Genomic DNA, 19,019 nt, shown 5'->3' with positions numbered 1-19,019 from the left:
CCCCGTTATTTTTAATGTTGGCAACCCCTAGGTATTACACCTCACTGGCCATGACTTGCAGCGCTGGTGCTGTCCCCTGAGCCTTCCATTTTTCACTGTTATTCTGAGTTTGCACAGAGATATTTCACCTGTCACACAACCTTTGCTGAATCAGTTTCCCATGGGGAGATGTACTGAAAGGCTTTGAAATTAAAATCCTTGCCATGTCATTTTAGAGACATTGAACAAAAGTACCATCTCTTGTCATGCCATGCTCCAATCTACATTTCAGGCAGAATTGTCAGGTATGAAAATCCTTCAGGTGTATGTGTGTGTGTGACTTTTACCCTGCCACCACTCATCCACAGCCCATGCCCTGCCAGATACATCCTTCAAACTGCTGGTAGTACTTGAGTGCCTAGATGAGTGAGAACAGTCACAGGAGGAAGATTATCCATCCATATTTACAGGTCTGATTCCATATGTTTTCCTACTGTAACTGCATTTAAAAGCATTAAAAATGAGGAAGTACAATATCACAAAAATCATTAGATGCAAATCATAAAAAATGTTCAAAATCCAAATATGAGACATTTCTCCCCATGTCAGAAATAGAGCCCTCTCTTGTAGATTTAACTTCTAATGATGAAAGAGTAAGATATAGATGAAACAACTTTTAAATTTCTGTTCCTACTGATAGAATTATAAGAGCAGCGCCCACAATGAATTAGACTGAGACATCTGAGTTAATCTGATATACACTACCAAAAATTCACCAAAACGAGTGTTTTAATTATGGTTGTAACCTCCCTTTTCCTTTCTCCTTCACTGAGTCAGGACCATGTACTTCATTTTCTCACTAAACAGGAGTCAAACTCTAGCCAGTTTGCACTGTTTGGCTACAAACGAATTAAGAATTTGTCCCTTAGCTGATCATCACAGCAGGGTCTCCCCTCACCCTCACCTGCTTCCTCCTCAGCCTCACTGGCACATGCCCCACGCTCACCCCCCAACCCAGTTCTGTCAAAATGTTTTGGTTGGGTTTAGGAACTGACTCCTAAAAGTGTTTGAGCTAACCCAGATCATTTTGACAGAACCAGGCTGGTGAACTCCATGTGCTGGGATGCTGGCAAAGCTGAGGAGGCAGGAAATTATGAAGACTGGAAAAGAGGGCAAGCAAAATGCAAAGAGAACATGAATCACCTGCAGTCAAACAATGCACCTGGCTGCAGTTCAGTAACCTGCTCACTCATGGGCTGTGCTACTCAGCTTCACCCAGATTCCCACAAACTACTGAAAACAAGCTCCTGCAATTGCCCAGCTCCTTGCAAGTTTCCATGAGAACACAGGACCCAGTTGGTCATCTGCACTGCTAACAGTGGTAACAGATGGAATCCCATCTTGGCTTTTTGATTTTCCAGCTCTGCCTCCATCTCCTGGTTGAAAGGAAGGAGTTTTGGTTTCTGTGTGGTGCTGTGTTGAGAATGGCACCTTGGCAGGGTGAATCCTCGAGGTCAAGGCTGAGCACATAACCTGACCAAACTTCACAAAGCTCTGAGTCAGGCTGTGCACACAACAACTGAACTGACAAACTCATTTTATTTGAGCACATTAGGAAGAGTCTTGTGGGAGTGGAACCACTGCCAAATGGTTTTCCCAGTGAGCAGCTTGTTAAGATGAGTGGGAGTTAATAGCCAGTACTGCAAGGAAGCAAGCAGGACAGGCCAGAGCAGAGCTGGGAGAAAGGCCACTGGGGAGAGCTGCTCCACAGGCCAGGTGGGGGCTGCTTTGACAGCCAAAAGAAAGCAGAGAGCAGGAGAAAAGCCCTTTGTGATGCTCCATGAGCCAGTCTAGAAGCCAGCTCTCTCACCCAGCATGCTCCCCTCACCTGTTCCATCCCTGCTACACGTACATGGCTCTGGAGTTGGAGTCAAGAGCTGGAAGACATTAAAATATAATCCAAAAATATATTTTTTCCACACTGAAAATAAAATACCGAAGCCATTGGAGGAGTAAACTGTGGAAACATTCTTCTCATAAAATTCTAGCACATTCATTAAGCTCAGAGAGACCTCCTCTCTTCCTGTGTAGAAGCTTTAAGTGGTTACACTGAGAGAGATTTGGGGTCAAACCTATAAAAAACCCATAACTAAACTACAGAAGTAGACTAGACTCCATCACTTAAATAAAAAATACTGCTGGAAGAGCAGGGTCAGTATGAGAGCCAGGCAGGAAAGGCACCTGCTAGAGCTCCACAGAGTTCAGTGGGGCTGCTGGAAGAAGACACTGGCAATTCTCAGTCCCACTGGCAGGGCAGGGAATAAAGAGAACATTTAAAAGAACAGGAATCACCTTACCACTTCTGGAAGCACCCTCTTTGCAAGATCATGGATGGCTTTGATCACAATACATATTGATGACAGCAGGAATATGACACCCAAGATAACACAAGCCCTGGGGGGAAAAATAGAGAAAAATACAAAGAAATGTTAAGAACATATTTGAAGTTGCCAACACTTCCAGGGTAACAGAGGGTGACAGAATATTAATAATAAAAAAATGTCTTAAGGAGCTAAAGATAGAGGCTTAAATTAAAGAACAGAAGGAAACATCCAGTTCTTCTCCCATTCTTAAAACCTGGATTATGTATGAGAAGGCAGGACACAGCAGATGATGCTCCATTCTCTGATGTTTCAGAGAGAAGGACCTGCCACTTCTGCTCCTGATGATTTGTCACAGAGCCCTCTGGAGAAGGACTGTTTCTCTGTGTGTGTTTGTTTTGCTAGGATCTCCCATTAGAATAATGAAAGGAACTTCATTCTCTTTACTAACCCAGCAGAGATATTTGGTAAATGTGGTCAGTAGCACCACAGTGCCTGGAACAGCTGTTTCCTCACCTTTCCTCCCCAGTCAGGCATGACATGACTCAGGAACTGGTCCACAAAATCTGGCTGCCTTTGCCTAAGGCCACTTGCTGAGCCAGTGACTGCTTGACATAAGACACATGAACTTCCTGCAAGAATATGCTGACATTTCATCTGACAGCCATTCTGAAAGACAAGCTTTTCCATCCCCCTCACCGGGCTTAAACCAACACAGCCCCAAATCTGTGAGCTGGAAACTGTGGATCACACTTCCTGGGGCAATACCTAGAACTGGATGCCTACTGAATTCATCTTCCCTTTCCCTCAGCACATCTTTTATTCCCTGCACACTCCTGGGCAAGACAGGCAAACATTCCCTGGGGAATGCCCTGACCACTGGCTGGACTTTGTTCCCACATAAATCAGAGAGTTTGGGGTTATCTCTGTGGACTTGCCAAACACCCAAATATTTTGCAAATTTGCCAACAGATACACAATGGCTTCAGCAACCTTGATCTGTTTCTCTTATTCTCCAGCTCCGTTTTACTGTGGCAAAAGAATTCCCATCCACCTACTTACCCAGAAATAGCTGAAGTAGATAGATGAAAAAGAAGAAGATAACAACAGTGACAAGGGTATTAATAGCAGAAAGAAATGCAGACTGAGGTTTGAATAAGCATTCAGCAGTCGTATTTAGCAAGCCTAGCTTCTCCTTTATATGCTGGCTTTTGGAATCCACAGGCATGCAAAATTCATGAGTATAGTACTTCAAGCAAAAAAATACATGTTTTTTTGCCTTCTTGAGTATATTGATTTATCTGCAAAACCACCAAGACACAACACTGCACTGTCTTCTTTTAATCTCATTTGCTAGAAAGAAATAATTTCTAACTAGACTGCAAATCATGCAAAATCCAACTACAAATGCAAAAAATAACAAACCTCCTAAAATTAATCTGAGAAACTGTAGTACATAACAAACAAGTTGCAATGGGTTATTGTAAGCATGCTCTACTTTTACTGTGCTAGACCACAAAAATGTTAATACAAGCCAGCCCATTTCCATCTGCTAACAATCACTGCTGTGTAACTACAGAGTGTTTCCAACTGCACTGAAGGGTGTTAGTGCCAAGGTGCTTGGCAAATGCAACTTCATTAATAACATTCAATTAAATTAGGTGAGCAAACTGCCATTTCTAAACAGGCTGAAATCAACTCAGAAGTACCCATAAAAACTAGTGAAAGAGGAGTGGTGCAGAAGTGAGGGTGGACTGATAACACAGAGAAGAATTTAAAGACAGTCCTGATAACTTTGTCCTAACCCTTGACTCACATCTCCAGCACCTCTTGAAGATCATGTCCTTATTTTACAGCCATTTCTACCTAAGTTAGTGTCAGGTTACCACTGAACCCACTAAATAGTTATAGTTATAATTGATCTGTAAAGCAAAACAATTGATGCTACAGGTTTGACAGGATACAGAAAAGCCCTAATGAAGAATACATAAATCTGGAACCTTCTCCAGTCTCATGTAATATATTGCTTCTAAAAACAAGGAGGAAGAGAGAAAATTTAGTCAAAACATTTTAAAACATAGTGTAAAAACTTTATTTGGTTTTTAGAAACAATCTTTCTGGAATCTTTCAGAATGCAGTATAGTTTGAAGAATAGAAAACTAATTCCCAAAGGACAAGGTGAGGGCATCTCTGATATTCAGGCAGCAATCAACTTTTAACTCAACTACAGCTCAAACTTTCAAAGTTGGTTTTTTTTCTTAAAGCAATTTGGAATGCAAAAGTAATGAAAATTACAAGATAATTAAATATTACAGATTTAACAGTGAAACCACCAAGCCTTCTTTAGTTTGCTGTAGGTGTTGGTAGCTGATCATGATCTGCCAAGAGTTCTTGATGTGTTTTTGAGGCAGTATTTGTATGTGAAAATCCAGAAGACAATATGAAGTATAATTCATTGTATTAGAAATTGCCTCATCATTTCTGTAAAATTTTCAGCATTATTTTGTCCCATATGAAACACTCTGTTAAATTGGTTGTACTGCAGCTCCAGGCATTTAGAGTGAAATAATTTAGACTCTCAATACCATCAAAGACTTGACACAGGTTTGGAGCTTATGTCCCTGCTAGATCACTTCCAGTGGAATTCAGACACCTGTATAAATCTTAAAAACAAAAGATTGATTCTGACAATTGAATCTTGACAATTTTCAAAATATGTTTTCTTGAAAGCAGTATTACAACCCACGTACAAGCCATTTATATTTATGCAGCCCTATAAATACCCATTTTGTACTACAGCAGCCCTGGATATTTCACAGCCATCAGAAGCAGATCAGTGTAACTGCATTACAGCACACAGCTGCCACCTCACCTCTTCCATCACATATTCCCTGTGTGCAGCTCTAACAGACACAATTCCTCATTTTGTTGACAAATTCTCACAACTCATAAGAAAACCAGAAAAGGAAATCAATCACTGTAAGCATCTGATATTCTTTTCCTTAATCAAAAATTTGTTGCTTTGCATAAGTCAATGGCTTTTAAGCAGGTAGCTATGAAAAGTACTGAGATTCAGGGGCTTCCACCTCCACAAACTCAATTTTCAAGCTGCTATTAGTAAGTTAGCACTTTTCCCCCTCATCTTATGATAAAATTAATTTCCTAAGGACAGTAACTCCAATGATCCAATTCATTTGCATTCAGCAGATGCAGCAGAACAGCCTCCCAATTTGTGGATATAGCCTTTATTCTATCTTAAAGTTTGCAATTCTGTGTTATAATTCCCTACAGATAGTGATAACACTAAAATTCTGTAATGTTGCCAACATAGAATTAATCTCACTCGGATTTCTATGGTGATATAATGAAGCAACTTTACCTTTAGCATGGTCTTGCCTCACTAAACACCCTTTCATGAGTTGACCCCTTTCAGAAGAAGAGGCTGCTCCTCCAGGTGAGCAGCAGTCAAATTGATGCAAGACTGCAGGCTTAGATTCTCAGCTACTTGTTTGGTAACATTCTATAAAAAATAAATTTATAATAGCAATGAAATTACAAATATATGCTGAGTAACGAGCTCTGCTATGAACAACCTCAAAAGTGATCAGAGAAAAGCTACACAAGGGTGACTGGAAATGGAGTTTTTCTCATATCAACAGCCAAGGCAAAAATTTCCTCTTCTTAATTATCATCCCATTCTCTTTCTGGCAAATCTTTACAGCAGCACTGTACCAACCAGGGTTTGCAATGGAGCCCTTGGAAATTCCTCCTCTCAAGTCAGAAAAGGTGGGACAACAGAATTAAAGATTCAGAAAAAATTAGTGATGCATATGAACACAATCTGCAAAAATGTGTCAACTTTCTCCTAGCAGCTCACAGGGAGTTGTTTTGGGGCAGTAGGGAGGGAAAAGGGTCTCTTGCACTTGATGGTTTGTCTGTTATAGCCTGGAAACTATTCCACCACCACACTTCCAGTTCATTAAACTGATGCCTGAACCATGATGACACCACATGGAATAAAACAAGTTTGTCAGGAGCAGTCTAATTACTTCCCAATTTTTTTCTGCTCTCCCACCTGTTTCATTCATTGCAGTATCCCAGATTAGCTGACTTGTTTTGATTATATGGGTTATTTTGTGGGAAGGTTGGGCGTGTTTATTGCTTTAACCAAAGCAAAGAGGCTCACAGAACAACAGAAGAGTCTGGGATGGAAGGAACCTCCAAATGTCACCTGGTCCAACCTTTCACAGCACCTGGATGAGATTCTCAGCATCTTGGAAACTTCCCACAATGAGGGCTCTGCCACATCCCTGGGGAGGCTGTTCCAGTGATTGATTGCTCCCACTGTAAAAGCTTCCTTTCTGCTATCAAGATTGCTTGCCTTACTCACAGAAAACATTTTGATCATTTCAGCTGAGCTACAGGGGTAAACATGACAAAAGGAACTGAAAAAGATTCATTGTACAGAGCACGAGGATTTGTATTCATATTCTTGAGATAGGAACTCTATTCTCACATTTGCAAAGCTGCCATCTAAACAAGCTTCTGTTCTTTATCCAATTCTCTGGCAGCCACAATGCAGTAAATAAAAGACAATACTTCTCATTTCTACATGTATTTTGGTTACCCTACAAGAGCTGGTTTACTCTGTTTTAATTCTGCATTTCCTTGATTGTTAAGAATCTTACCATGTTATATTTTCCTAAAAGAAATTCTATTTCCACCATGGATTAATACTGGAAGAGAGAGGCTGTGGAGCCTTGGAAGTTTTGGAGAGCTCACTGGATGAAGTTTTGAGTGCCTTATTCTGATCTCACAGCTCACTCTGCTCAGAGCAGGAGCTTGTGCCAGAGACCTCCTGAGGCCCCTTCCAACCTGCAGTATCCTGTGAACCCATTAATTTTTAGTCACAAAATCTTTAACTCTGCAGGCTCTGTCAAGATCTTTCAGTATTAATGACTCCTAATAGCCCACAGAAAAGGAAATGTTAAAATCTCTGCAGGCTGTTTTCACCACTGAAGTGGTGAAAAATATTACTCTGCAAGAAACTGTAACTTCACATTAAAATGAGCTGCAGGCCAATAAGAGCTCTAAGCCCAGGAGTAATGTGAGCTTCTTCAGCAAAGCAGAGAAAATCAGTTTTATGATGGATACAGAATTTAATCTCTGAGTAAACCCACTAATAAAACCTCTAGAGTTTAAGGAAGAAAAAAATTTATAACATTAATTATTCTAATAAAAACTGTAAAAGTGCTAAATCCTGTTTCCCTATGATTAGAAGGGATTTTAGTATTAGTGGCTGACAGAGTGAATATCGTGCAGGGAATCATTCAGGGGAAGTCACATGGTGTAACACAGAAGGCAATTGTCCAGGAGGTCTTTGCTGTCAGAAGTTAGAAAAATATTTTTGAGCATGAAGTATTCATTCACTTTCAAATTCTGTATCTTTACTTTTTTCTCAATTGTCTTCCATGTGTAACCATCTGAGAGGAACCCTTTACTATCTCTTTGCCTCGCTGGTACTCTTGTTTTCATTCTTCCTTCCCAAAACCTAACACAAATTACATTCTGTGACTGCTCCTTCATTAATAACTTGGAATTTGCAACAACATTTCTCCTGGAGGAGAGGCTGTCAGCCTGTTTAAACACTGGAACTATGGCAGCTCTCACAACCTACTTAACACAGCCAAGTGTAAAATGCCAGCTACAGCCAGCCCAGGAATCCTCAAGTGCAGTCAAAACTCAATGTTGGAATCTAAAGGATAAGGATTTGGGGGAAAAAGTTCAAATCTGGTCACCAAAAAAATGATTTTCTGCTGGCAAAGTGGGATCTGCTTGATGGAGATGATGAGAAGCATGGTAGGGAAAATCTGCTGTCACACAAGTGAGGAATAGGAGGGATTGAGCAAGGGCCACTCCTGCCATGGAAATAGAGAAATCCACTCCTTTAAATAGAGAAATCCAAATTACAAAGCAGCTGTTCACTAACACTTGCTGCTGTTCTGTAACATGGCAGTCACATTTGTCATGAGAGTGACATCCAGAACTCCAACAACTGTAACATCTGCCTCTTAAACTCATTAAAGGATTTTTCTAAAAAGAACTAGCCACTGTGACATATTATGGTAATACACGGGCAAAAGATGGAATATCAGCCTCAGTCTTGAGAGTCCTGTCATGCTCTACTGCTAATCTAAAGCTTCCTTGTGTCCAATTAGGCAGTTATATTAGCTTCTCTGGTATCAGGTGTAGCTCATGAAGAGGTTTTGGACACCAAACTGTACAGAATCACAGCTGTTCAGGGTATTTACACCTGCCTGGTGCTCAGTGAGGAGGGAATGGAGTCAATTTAAGGCACTCTTTAAAAGGAACGAAGTGGGCTTACTGTTCATCACACATGTTCCATAATCCACCCCCAACTGCCAGGATCCAGATCAGCATCATTACAGCTACTCTGTTTTTCTCACCATAAAAAAAAAACATAAGCCCAAACTAGATTACACAATAAAGAGAATACAAGTAATAGTCCAAATGACCACTGAAAATCAATTTTTCAATTACTGTGTTGGAAAAGTGTGCTGCGATATCACATGGTCTAACTTAAAAGACACTGAGGGGAAATGCTGTTTATGTCTGAGACTCAGATCAGCTCTACTAGGGAACCATTTCATGCTGAAAGTGTTACAGGCTTTCTAAAATTTTTATTATCCCTTAGGATTTCAACCACTTGCTGCAGAACAGGGCATTTACATACTTTAACATCATGCAGCTGAACTGGGGCAACATTTCCATAAATAATTTGATACCCCAGGTATGGAATATCTACCAGAAAAAGCTAACAGACATTTCTACAACTGGGGGGAGTTCAAAAACTCTTATGAATTGTTTTCTAGCTCCAAGGTCTGCACAGACTCTGCAGCTGCACTTGGAGTACACCTGCCTTACAACCACCCTCCTGGCTCCAGCACTGCTCCTCCCTTGCAGCAGATGATCAGAGACTCTGCCATTCCCCTGAACCTGGAAATCAAACCCTTTTGAGAACCTCTATAATATTCATTTTTATGGTGATCATCAAATCCCAGCACAGGAAACATCATATCCCTTATTTTACGTACATAGGCCTATGTGTAAATAGTAGGCAAAACACACAAATCCTGCTTAATCAACCATCAGTCAAGTAAAAGGAAAGGCTTTCATGGGTTTTGGATCTAGCTCCAGTAAAATCATTGCCAAGTCTACAGATGCCACAGTTTTTGAAACAGATTTTAGAATATATAAATATATACATTTTCTATTTCAAATTTAATATAACTTGTATGTGCAATGATTTTTTTGGGGTGTGTTTGCACAAGGCATAAATGCATTTCTGTCTGGCTAAGAGCAAAGTTTGTGATTGATTTACTTTTGTCTGAATATGGGATAATGAATTGATGGAGAAATTATGATGTTTGTTAAATCAGCCATAGGAAGCACCTCTTGTATCTGGCACTTTATCTGGATGTAGAATTTTGGCCAAATATCTCAGAAGAAAGAATTATTTAGAAATTTTCAGTGTGGTTAAGAAGAAACTATACCTCTCGTCCTATAAAGGAGATATCCAAGCACAGGTGAGCATTCTCTTTGAAAACTCTTTATTGTGCCTCATTCTGTGGGAGAGAATTTTCACATTCTGTGAAAATGTGGTGTGAGGCCAAACCCCTGGGAGCTGAGAACCACACATGAGCTGCAGAGGTGGGCTCTGAGCTCCATGCATTTGACATTTTTCCAGATCACTTAGGTATTCCATTCACTCATCACAAAAGAGCTTTGCCTCCAGCCACAGAGGTTTGCCCTGAACTGTGGGTAGGTGTGGATTTTGCCATCTGTGCTTCGAGTCTCTTTCGTGTGCATGGTATAGATAAAATTATCCTCGGTTTTTTCAATGTGACTGATATGTTGGGTCTGAACCCAGAGGATTATTTTCATTCAACACTACCTAAATAGACAGTGCTCATTTAGCTGGGTTAACCAGTACAGCAGAGCCAACCCTTACATTAAAATTTAAATACAATAGAAGTAATGAAAATTTGGGTGGTTTTATTCAGTTCTGTGAACCAAGTGAGAATATGCCCTGGAACCATCTAGATCAATATGCTTTCTTTTAGAATCAGAGGAAGGGAGAAGAGCCAGACCTAACTTTGCAGTATGGCAGTCATAAAAGGTGGCTTCTAATGCTTTCAAGTTTTGAGTGCAAAAGTAGGATACATCACAATCCCCATATTCCCCATATGCCTAATTGTAATGCACATATATTCAGTATAACTTCTGCAAGACTCCCCATGACCAGATACCAGGGTAAATATTCCCAAGTGGTGTCATCTGAACACGAGCAAGAGAGAAAAAAGGGTTACAATTGCTTTGGAAGGAGAGGCTCTCTCTCTTTTAGGGTCTCATCACATTTTCTCATGTGATTTCTCACATAATTTCTGATGAGGAGCAATCAAATATCTTTCTTGGAGACTGCTTTTAGCTAAAGCTAAAAAAGAAATTCTTGGATTAAGCTGTTATAGTTGTGTTCTTCTGAATGTTAAAACAGGTGAGAACACCAGTTCCTCCTCCCCATAATTTAGGAATCCATTAAGAAGCAAATCCCCAGAGCAGGCATTCTTCAGGGGTAAAATGGGCTCAGCATCCTGAAGGTACCAAATCCACAGACACAGCTCAGGTGTGGAGTTTAAAGTTAACTTACAGGCACACAGCAAAGCATTTAGGTAATGCCTAATTGCAAAATGACTCTTCTCTTCTGGCAAAAAGCTTTCTCAGAAGCAGGTGAAGCTATGACAGATATCTGCACCCATGTCACCACACTGCAGATTTTAATTGCTGTAATTTTAGTATTTGTGCTCATGTTTCAGACAACAGCTCCACCAGTAGAAAAAAAGAAAGGACATATCTGCATTCATTATGTCATGGCAACGTAGAGCACCACAAGTGTGTTTAAAATGATTAGTCCATGATACAATTTCATTTTCTTATTAGGTAATTAAGGAATGCATAGCCAGAGTCTGAAATACATAATCAAAAACCCAAGCAAACAAACAAACAAACAGAACCACAACACCAAAACAGTGAAAGAAATGTAAGAAATATGTGTTTTCTGCTCTTGCCATAATCCAGAATGTTCATTATGAGTCAGGATTCCTATTTACTCTGGCACTGGGTTAAGAGAGATGTTGACAGACTGGTTCCTGGGAAACACAGAATTTAACTTGATACCATCAACAAAATAATATATAGCAAACACCAGCTGCAACTGTCAAGAATCATGGTTTTAAATATGCTGTACAGAGTTGGCTTTTGCAATAAAAAGGAGCCAAAAATCTCAGAATGGATCCCAGAGGCATAGGCAGACACTGGGTCCTTGTACTGCATTGTACAGAAAATCAAGATCTTTCAACCAACTGTACTGAAAGAGCTCTGGTTTTTAAAGCTTTCCCAGAAGGCTGTGTACATGTAGTTTGTTATTCTGTTTTTCCAATCCTTCCTTTTTTGGTGGTATTTCTCACTTTCTCCTAAGACACAGTTCCTGCACTCCAGCCAAGTCCTGCATTCCTGAATTTAACAGAAGCTAAAAGCTGCCCCTGGCTTTTAGCCAGTATAGCCAGTGACTAGTTCAACATCTCATGAGACATTTTTCCAGTCTTCTATTAAGAAATTTCTTCTACAGCTATTGACTGAGTTTATTTAAGCACATGAAAAATCACTGGTGCCAAACCAGTGTCAATAAAGTTCTTCTTCAGCAGATTTATATTTGCTTCAGCTACCAAGTTGCTAAGGGTTTACTAAAGGGCAGAATATTCAAGGCATTTGTAAACTGGTTGTGGAGAGCAGCCAGGAGGACCACTGACATTTCTTTGCACGTCTTAAACACCTCAGTCAATTTCAGTTGCAAATTTTCATCTTTAGTGGAAATTTCAAATTATTTCTCCAGTTATTTCAGCACTTTTTTCTTTCTTTAATTCCTTGATCATTGCTTTTTGATGGCTTGTTCAGCACCTTTACATTTCCTGCATGTTAATTCACAACCTAGCAGATCACACTGAGCAGATCAAGTACTCATGAACTATGCATGTACTCTGACTCTCTTCCCAGATATCTTTAGTCCTTCCCAACTCCTGCATTGCCTCAAAACCTACAATTCTTTCAAGGACTCTTCTCTAAAACATCAAATATTCATCCCACTCCCACATACTCTTTCATTAATGAGCCAGCTAGGCAGAGCCAAGCAGTGTCTCAATCTTGCAGTGGTTTCATTCCTGATCTTGGTGAATGTTTTAGCCTTGGCTTTTGTTTCATGTGGGCACCAATGACACATCCAGGAGCAGTCTGAGCAGCATCACAAGGCTGACAGAGCTCTAGAAGAGGCAGTAAAGGACTCTGGAGCACAAGGAGTGTTCTCATTGATCCTCCCAGTGAAAGCAGAGCTTTGAGATGGCTGAATCTGGAGAATCAACAACTGGTTACAGGGCTGGTGCCCCTGCCAGGGGTTCAGCCTTTTCTGAGCTGTGTGCTGTGGTTGACATCCCAGAGGGAAGGGATGAACCAAAGGGATGCGCTCTGAAAAAGAACCGTCTCATCTCACTCCAGAAAACAAGAGAAATCAAATGATCTAATAAAAATGAAACACATTAAGCAGAGTTAAGCTCAGCAGGACACATTTGCATGATGGTTTCAGCACTCCAGTTGCCCTGAAGTCAAATGGAAATGCATTGGTTCCTCTGAGCAGAACTTGGCACAGCAAGCACTTCTGTACCCTTGGGAGTGCCAGCCCATCAATGCTGCAGCTCCAACTGCCATATGGCCACAGCTCAGGCAAGACTACGCATTTCTTTCACTTCTTAGCATTTTATTCTCAGTATTTAATTCACAGCACATCATGAGTCAGGCTGTATTCTCTGTGCCTTCTCCTGGGGGTGTGTTTTTCAGTCTATCTTTATGTTCTCTCCCAATGACGTCCAAGAGCTGGGACTGACTCTAGTGCTGCCTTCCCATGACAGGCTTTACACTGATTTTAACAGATTTTGGATCAATCTCTTGCTGTCAGGTTTATGAAAGAGGAGGTTTTATAAATTTGCAAAACACAATTAATTGTCAGTACCACTTGGCTTTTGCCGAGGAGATAAGGTTTTTTTCAGATTTGTTAGGATACACAGACAAGTGAAATATTTAAATCAATAAGAGAGACCTATAAATAAAGAACTAAACTGAAGCTACTCTGGCACACCTTATTTTGGTAAACAGACCCCTGAACTAAGGCAGAATATGGCCAAGCACACAAAAACAGGAATAACACACAGCACAACCAAAGCACCCACACAGTCCAGGAGTCTGAGGGAGGAGGCCCACAGAAAACAGGGATGGTGACAGACCAGGTGGAGTTAGAGGCACATATGATGCAAAGATTGATTATTCATAAGCTGAGCAAGCAGCCAGCAGGCATCATTGCAACATTCTCCCTGTGTCAAGGAGGAAAAATAATTACGTGCAATGTTTCAAGTTAAAGATTGATTAAACACAACAGGAAATTAGAAATGTGGCTCCCTCAAAAATCTGACACACTAAGAGTTGCCTTAAGCAGCACAACCATCTCACCATCTCTCTGCTGTCAGTACTGTGGTGGAAACACAGCTCTGGAAACAGGGATAACCAGGCTGATATCCAGTGATTCATATTCCCAGCACATGGGAACATTCTTGCACTTGATACTGAACTCATAATGAAACCCTAACTGTCTTCAACTAATGGGCATGGCAAGTAATTCACTGACTTAATTCATTCTTATTAAAGCAGAGGGATTATATGAAAGCAAATTAAAAATGAGCATTAAAAAACAGGAAAATATGTTTACTAGTTTGCCTGTTCACTTTACTGGCTTAGCCACAGGGATATGTTGAGTCTTCTTTTGTATATTGTATTCTTTTAAATACTTTACAAGGTTCACTTGAAAAAGCCCAACAGAAGATTTCAAAAATATGTTAATTGAATGTTGACAGGAATCTCTGTGGACACCCACAAAAGCAAGATGCTAAGAAAATGTCCGTTAAAATCTCCAAATCTGTGCAGGAAGACTAATTTTAATCACATTCTTCTGAATTTATTTTTATGAATCAATGCCACATCAGTCTTTTATGGCCTTTTATTCCAAACTGTTCTGTATGGAGCCCTGCCAGAAAGGAACTCACAGCCCTGGCAAGCTGTTGCATGAGCCTGAGTTAAGGCATGTAAAAATACTGCTTGCTTTTCCTTAGTTTTTAGAAAAAAGATTGTGAAGATGTGATTGAGACCTTCCAGTCTGGCTTTTTGCTGTTGGTTTTCTGTGTGTTTTTTTTTTCTTTATCCTACCAGTTATGCAACGTTTGGTTTCATCAAGCTGCCCTTTGTTAAAAGGACATCATTTGAGGTGTTTCAGCACAGAACCTACCTTACTCCCCTTTATTGTAAAATTGCAGTCCATTCCAGGGGACAGTTGAACTATTTTCCAGCCAGATGGGATGCTGCCAGAAATGGCAGTACAGAGAAAAACCCAAAACAGGAAAATGTACTGCAATTCTCCACCCAAAATTCGAGTAGGAATTTTAAATCCTCTTTATGAACTAGTTGGAAAAATTCTTGATTCAACCTTCACCTGATCTTCTCAGCAACCATATGAATCACCCATAGAAATGCTGTACAATGATGCAGAACCCAATTCCCAGTGATCAATACTGGGCTGCATATGTAAAGACTTTTTTTTCCCCCATAGGATATACACATCAAACATTTATTATGGAAAAATTTTGCTTGCAAAGTAAGCATAAAAAAACCATGCATCACTGCTATGCTCTTACTTTAAAAAGAAGTGATTCATATTCAAACTTCTTGAGAGAAGTACAAATATAATACAAGCATCAATTTCAAAAACCATACTCTAGTAAGAATAATTCAGTAAGATGCGAAATGAAAGATTTACAAATCTATTACAGATTGCAAATACAGTTCACTTGATGCAGGTGCTGTAAGGGAAACCAAATTGCAAAGGCCTAACCACTGCAATGTTGGCTAAAAAGAAACTGAAAATCCCAACCACAGGGAGGTTTGCCTGAGGAGGGGCTGCGTGTTTGGGAGCGAGCAGCGAGCTGGCAGAAGGAAAGAACGCTTGCTGACAGGACAAAATGCTTTTGTCAAAGCTCTGGAATGTGCAGCCTCCCAGCCTGACACCAGAAGCTCTGCAGGCCCCTGGCAGAGGCAGAAGAAGTGAAGTTTACTCACATGTACTCCCTGTGTGCAGAGTGCACCGCGGCCGCGTTGCTGTAGCGCCACAGAACTATCGCTGATGACAAAACGTCCAGGGTGGCATCAAACTGCAAGAGAGACAGAGCCAATTGTCCTGTGGGCCATTCAGTGTGCCCTGCACTAAGAGCAAAGCATTTGCCATCCTGCTGCACAGGCACAAAGCAGCTTCAAATAAATCACTTTAATGAAGGCACAATTTATGTTTATTGAATTGATGTTCACATTTTTGACATGTATTATTGCACAGTGGCACACCTCAGAGCTCAAAAAGTCAATCAAAGGATTTAAAAAAATTGGATTTTTAATCTATCACCTGTGAAGAAGTTAAGAAAAAACAAACATCACAGTCTGCCACTGTAGGACTCCAAGAGTTAAAATACTAATATGATCCTAGTGCAAAGACTGTAAAGAAATAAGTGTAGAAAAATGCCTGCAGTCACTAATTTCCTGCAAGAACTTTTGTTTCCAAACAAGAAAATATTAACTTTTTCTCCAAAATCCCACTCAGATTTCATCCTACATGAATTTATTATTCTGTATCATCAGCAAAATTGCCATGTTTGTATTCCCAATTAATGCAGATGTGGTGTCCTGAACACTGAAAACCAGGCTTGTCCCCCTGTAAGAACTTTCACTCCCATGTCAAACTTCCTACAGAGTCAACCCGACCTTCAGAATTGAAAGCTAAAGATAAATTATTTGATATGAGTCATTGCTTGTCATTAGGAATTTTTTGCTCTGCCACGAATCTGGAAAGTCATGGCAAGGACTAGAAAGAAAAGCTGACATCCCAAAGTCAGGAGCAGTCTTACCATCAGCTTCAATGGGGACAGCTCAGACAGGAAATTCAGAATTTGGTTCAAGTTCAACAACAAAAATGATTTTTAGCTGAGAGATTTTGTATAATTAAACCTATCTGTTGGGTAACATCAACAATAAGGTATAAGCATGGGTTTTAACTCCAGGATGGGACTTAATAGGCAGAAACTGAAAAATTATAATTAGATGATCTTTGCCACCCTTTCCAATGCTTGACTTTACAACATGTTTTCTATCACATTATTGACTTAACACAGCTTTCCATGAACTTACCATAAGGAAAAATGCAGTATTTCATGTTCAGAAAAGGCCCTTGGAAAAGAAAAACAGAGTAGATAATATTTCAATTGCATCTGTACTTACAGCAAATCCAAAGGATGATGCACTGTATCTCATTACGGAGACAGCTAAAGGAAAGAAAATATTATTTAGAGTCAACTTTAAACTTTCTTTGTATTTTTTTTTCTTTTTCTGCTGTTCAAGAGCTACAAAACCAATTTTAACACATGCATTTACTTTCACCCAGTTCCCACTAGAACAACCTGACCCAACACTTACAAAATGCCTACAAAAAGACTTTGTGCCACAGGAAATGGTCAGAACATTGAAGAGATGTCTTCCAAAACTGTAATGGGGGAGATTGAGCAGCATTCAGAAAGTCTGCTCATGAAACAAGCTGTGGTTGAGATGCAGATTTCAACAAAAACATTTTGAAACCACAATATCAAACTCTCAGGAAACTTAACACATCTCAAAGTGCTCCTTGCTCCAGCCACGACTTTCAGGCCACCTGAACTGGATGACAGAAAACCTCACAAGGCCCATTGAGACTTCTTGAGTGCCATTTTTTGGCAAAAAGCCCAAGGGTAACTCACACAGCCCCAAGAAATGCTTCAGATCCCATAATTGCATGACTTCCAATGCAAAAACGTCAGGAGGAAAAGTTTCGATCAGCCCTGGTTTTGACCACATAGTACCTTCTGAAAAATAACCAAGACTGAAAGATTTATTTGACTACTCTTATATGAACAGATATCAGCTAACTTAATAAGAACATATTTTTGTAGAACAAAAACCAAATAAACCAAAAAACAGACTCATCACTGACTTTGTCAATCTCAGGCTGACAAACACAATATTTAATTCTCATTGTTCATTAGAGCAGCTTGGCAGAACAGAGACACTATGATTTGACTGTTCTTTTCAGTAACAGCAAGCTGCAGTTCTGTGACACTTATCTGGAGAAACAGAAATTAAATTCTTCGGGAAAAAACCCTTTTTGTTATGGATCTAAGACCTAGATGTGGTCATGAACAAGCCAGATATCACAAATATTTGGACTTTATCATTACATTTGGCAAAAACACAAAGAAAAGTCATCAAGGTTCCTCCCCAGACTCCAATTTCCTCAAAGCTGAAGAGTATTGAAACAGTGTAGATTTACATCTCCCTCTCATATTTAAACCATAATCTCCCACACTTCATTCCCTAGGTAAAAAAAGAAGCTGTATTTCTTGGTCAGACTTGCCAGTGATCTGCAAATTTCAACACTTCACTGCATAATAATATATTGCCTATCAAATTTTCATTGTCTGCCTCCTTAGAGGAATATAGTTTCAAAATCAGCAGACATTGCAAAAAATAAATTATGAGGATTCACAGGTACATAGAAACTTGCAATGTTCCTGTCATTGCTGCTTCCATATGATGCAGTTCAAAGCAACACTTTTACTCCTATTTCTAGCTTACCCCTCTAGTGGAATTAACTCCTCCATTTTTACTCAATTGCCAGTTTCTTTCCCAACTCAGATCCAGACTTGAAACTAACTAATTGTATGGTTCCTTTAAAAATGAATATGTAATTTCTCTGGTGCTGAACTGCATACAGATAGCAGTTCCACACCTTAAGGATGCTTGAAGGGACATATTTGGTATATTTAAAGCACAGGGAATTCTGCATGAGAACTATTTTTATTTTATGTGTTCTATCACAGCAGTAACACACAATCTGTTTGTCCTGAGCTATCTAAAACAGCAATGAAAAACAAGTATTAACTAACAGTGTCACAACTCTGCTCAAACCTTTTTGCTAATTAGTGAGTATGACTAGGACTGGCATCCTACAACACTAACTTTTAGTGGTGGAAGGCCACAATAAAGGTAATAAAGAGCTTTTAAGCACTGGAAAGATGTATTTCTATATTATTTATTTGGTTTTATATTTTATACTGTCTTTCTAATGGAATAAACAACACATTTCTTTTTCTTTCAGAGTCAAATGGCAATGTCAAAGAACCTTCAGCCCTGACTTAAGCACATTAATACTTCTAGCTGGCAAATACAGTCATAAAGCCCTCCAGTAAGTCATTCCAGCTTAAACAGGATGTTTGTCCATGATTCAGGCTCTGTGGCAGTGAAAGCAGCTCTAATATTGGATTACAGGGTATAAGCCAGTAAAGGCTGCACCAGACCAACCACATCCACTAAAAACAACTGGTTCCCACTGCAGACATTGGAGCTGGACACTCT

The 19,019-nt window shown here is 39.8% G+C and overlaps 1 protein-coding gene across 2 annotated transcripts in view; it reads right to left on the bottom strand.

Annotated features, from left to right (window-relative positions):
- TMEM163 (transmembrane protein 163) overlaps positions 1-19,019 on the bottom strand; it is an 85,889-nt gene that overhangs the window by 17,651 nt on the left and 49,219 nt on the right. For both annotated transcript variants that reach the window (XM_064718197.1, XM_064718199.1), the window contains 3 exons: positions 16,854-16,897; positions 15,648-15,739; positions 2,337-2,433 (listed from right to left, as the gene is read on the bottom strand). In XM_064718197.1, coding sequence (XP_064574267.1) covers positions 2,337-2,433; positions 15,648-15,739; positions 16,854-16,897 — 233 coding nt within the window. The remainder of the gene's footprint in view (positions 1-2,336; positions 2,434-15,647; positions 15,740-16,853; positions 16,898-19,019) is intronic.

Source organism: Zonotrichia leucophrys, chromosome 7 (genome assembly GCF_028769735.1).
Source record: "Zonotrichia leucophrys gambelii isolate GWCS_2022_RI chromosome 7, RI_Zleu_2.0, whole genome shotgun sequence".
NCBI lineage: Eukaryota > Metazoa > Chordata > Aves > Passeriformes > Passerellidae > Zonotrichia > Zonotrichia leucophrys.
The sequence above is the reverse complement of the archived record's forward strand: the minus strand, read 5'-3'. Positions and strand labels throughout refer to the sequence as shown.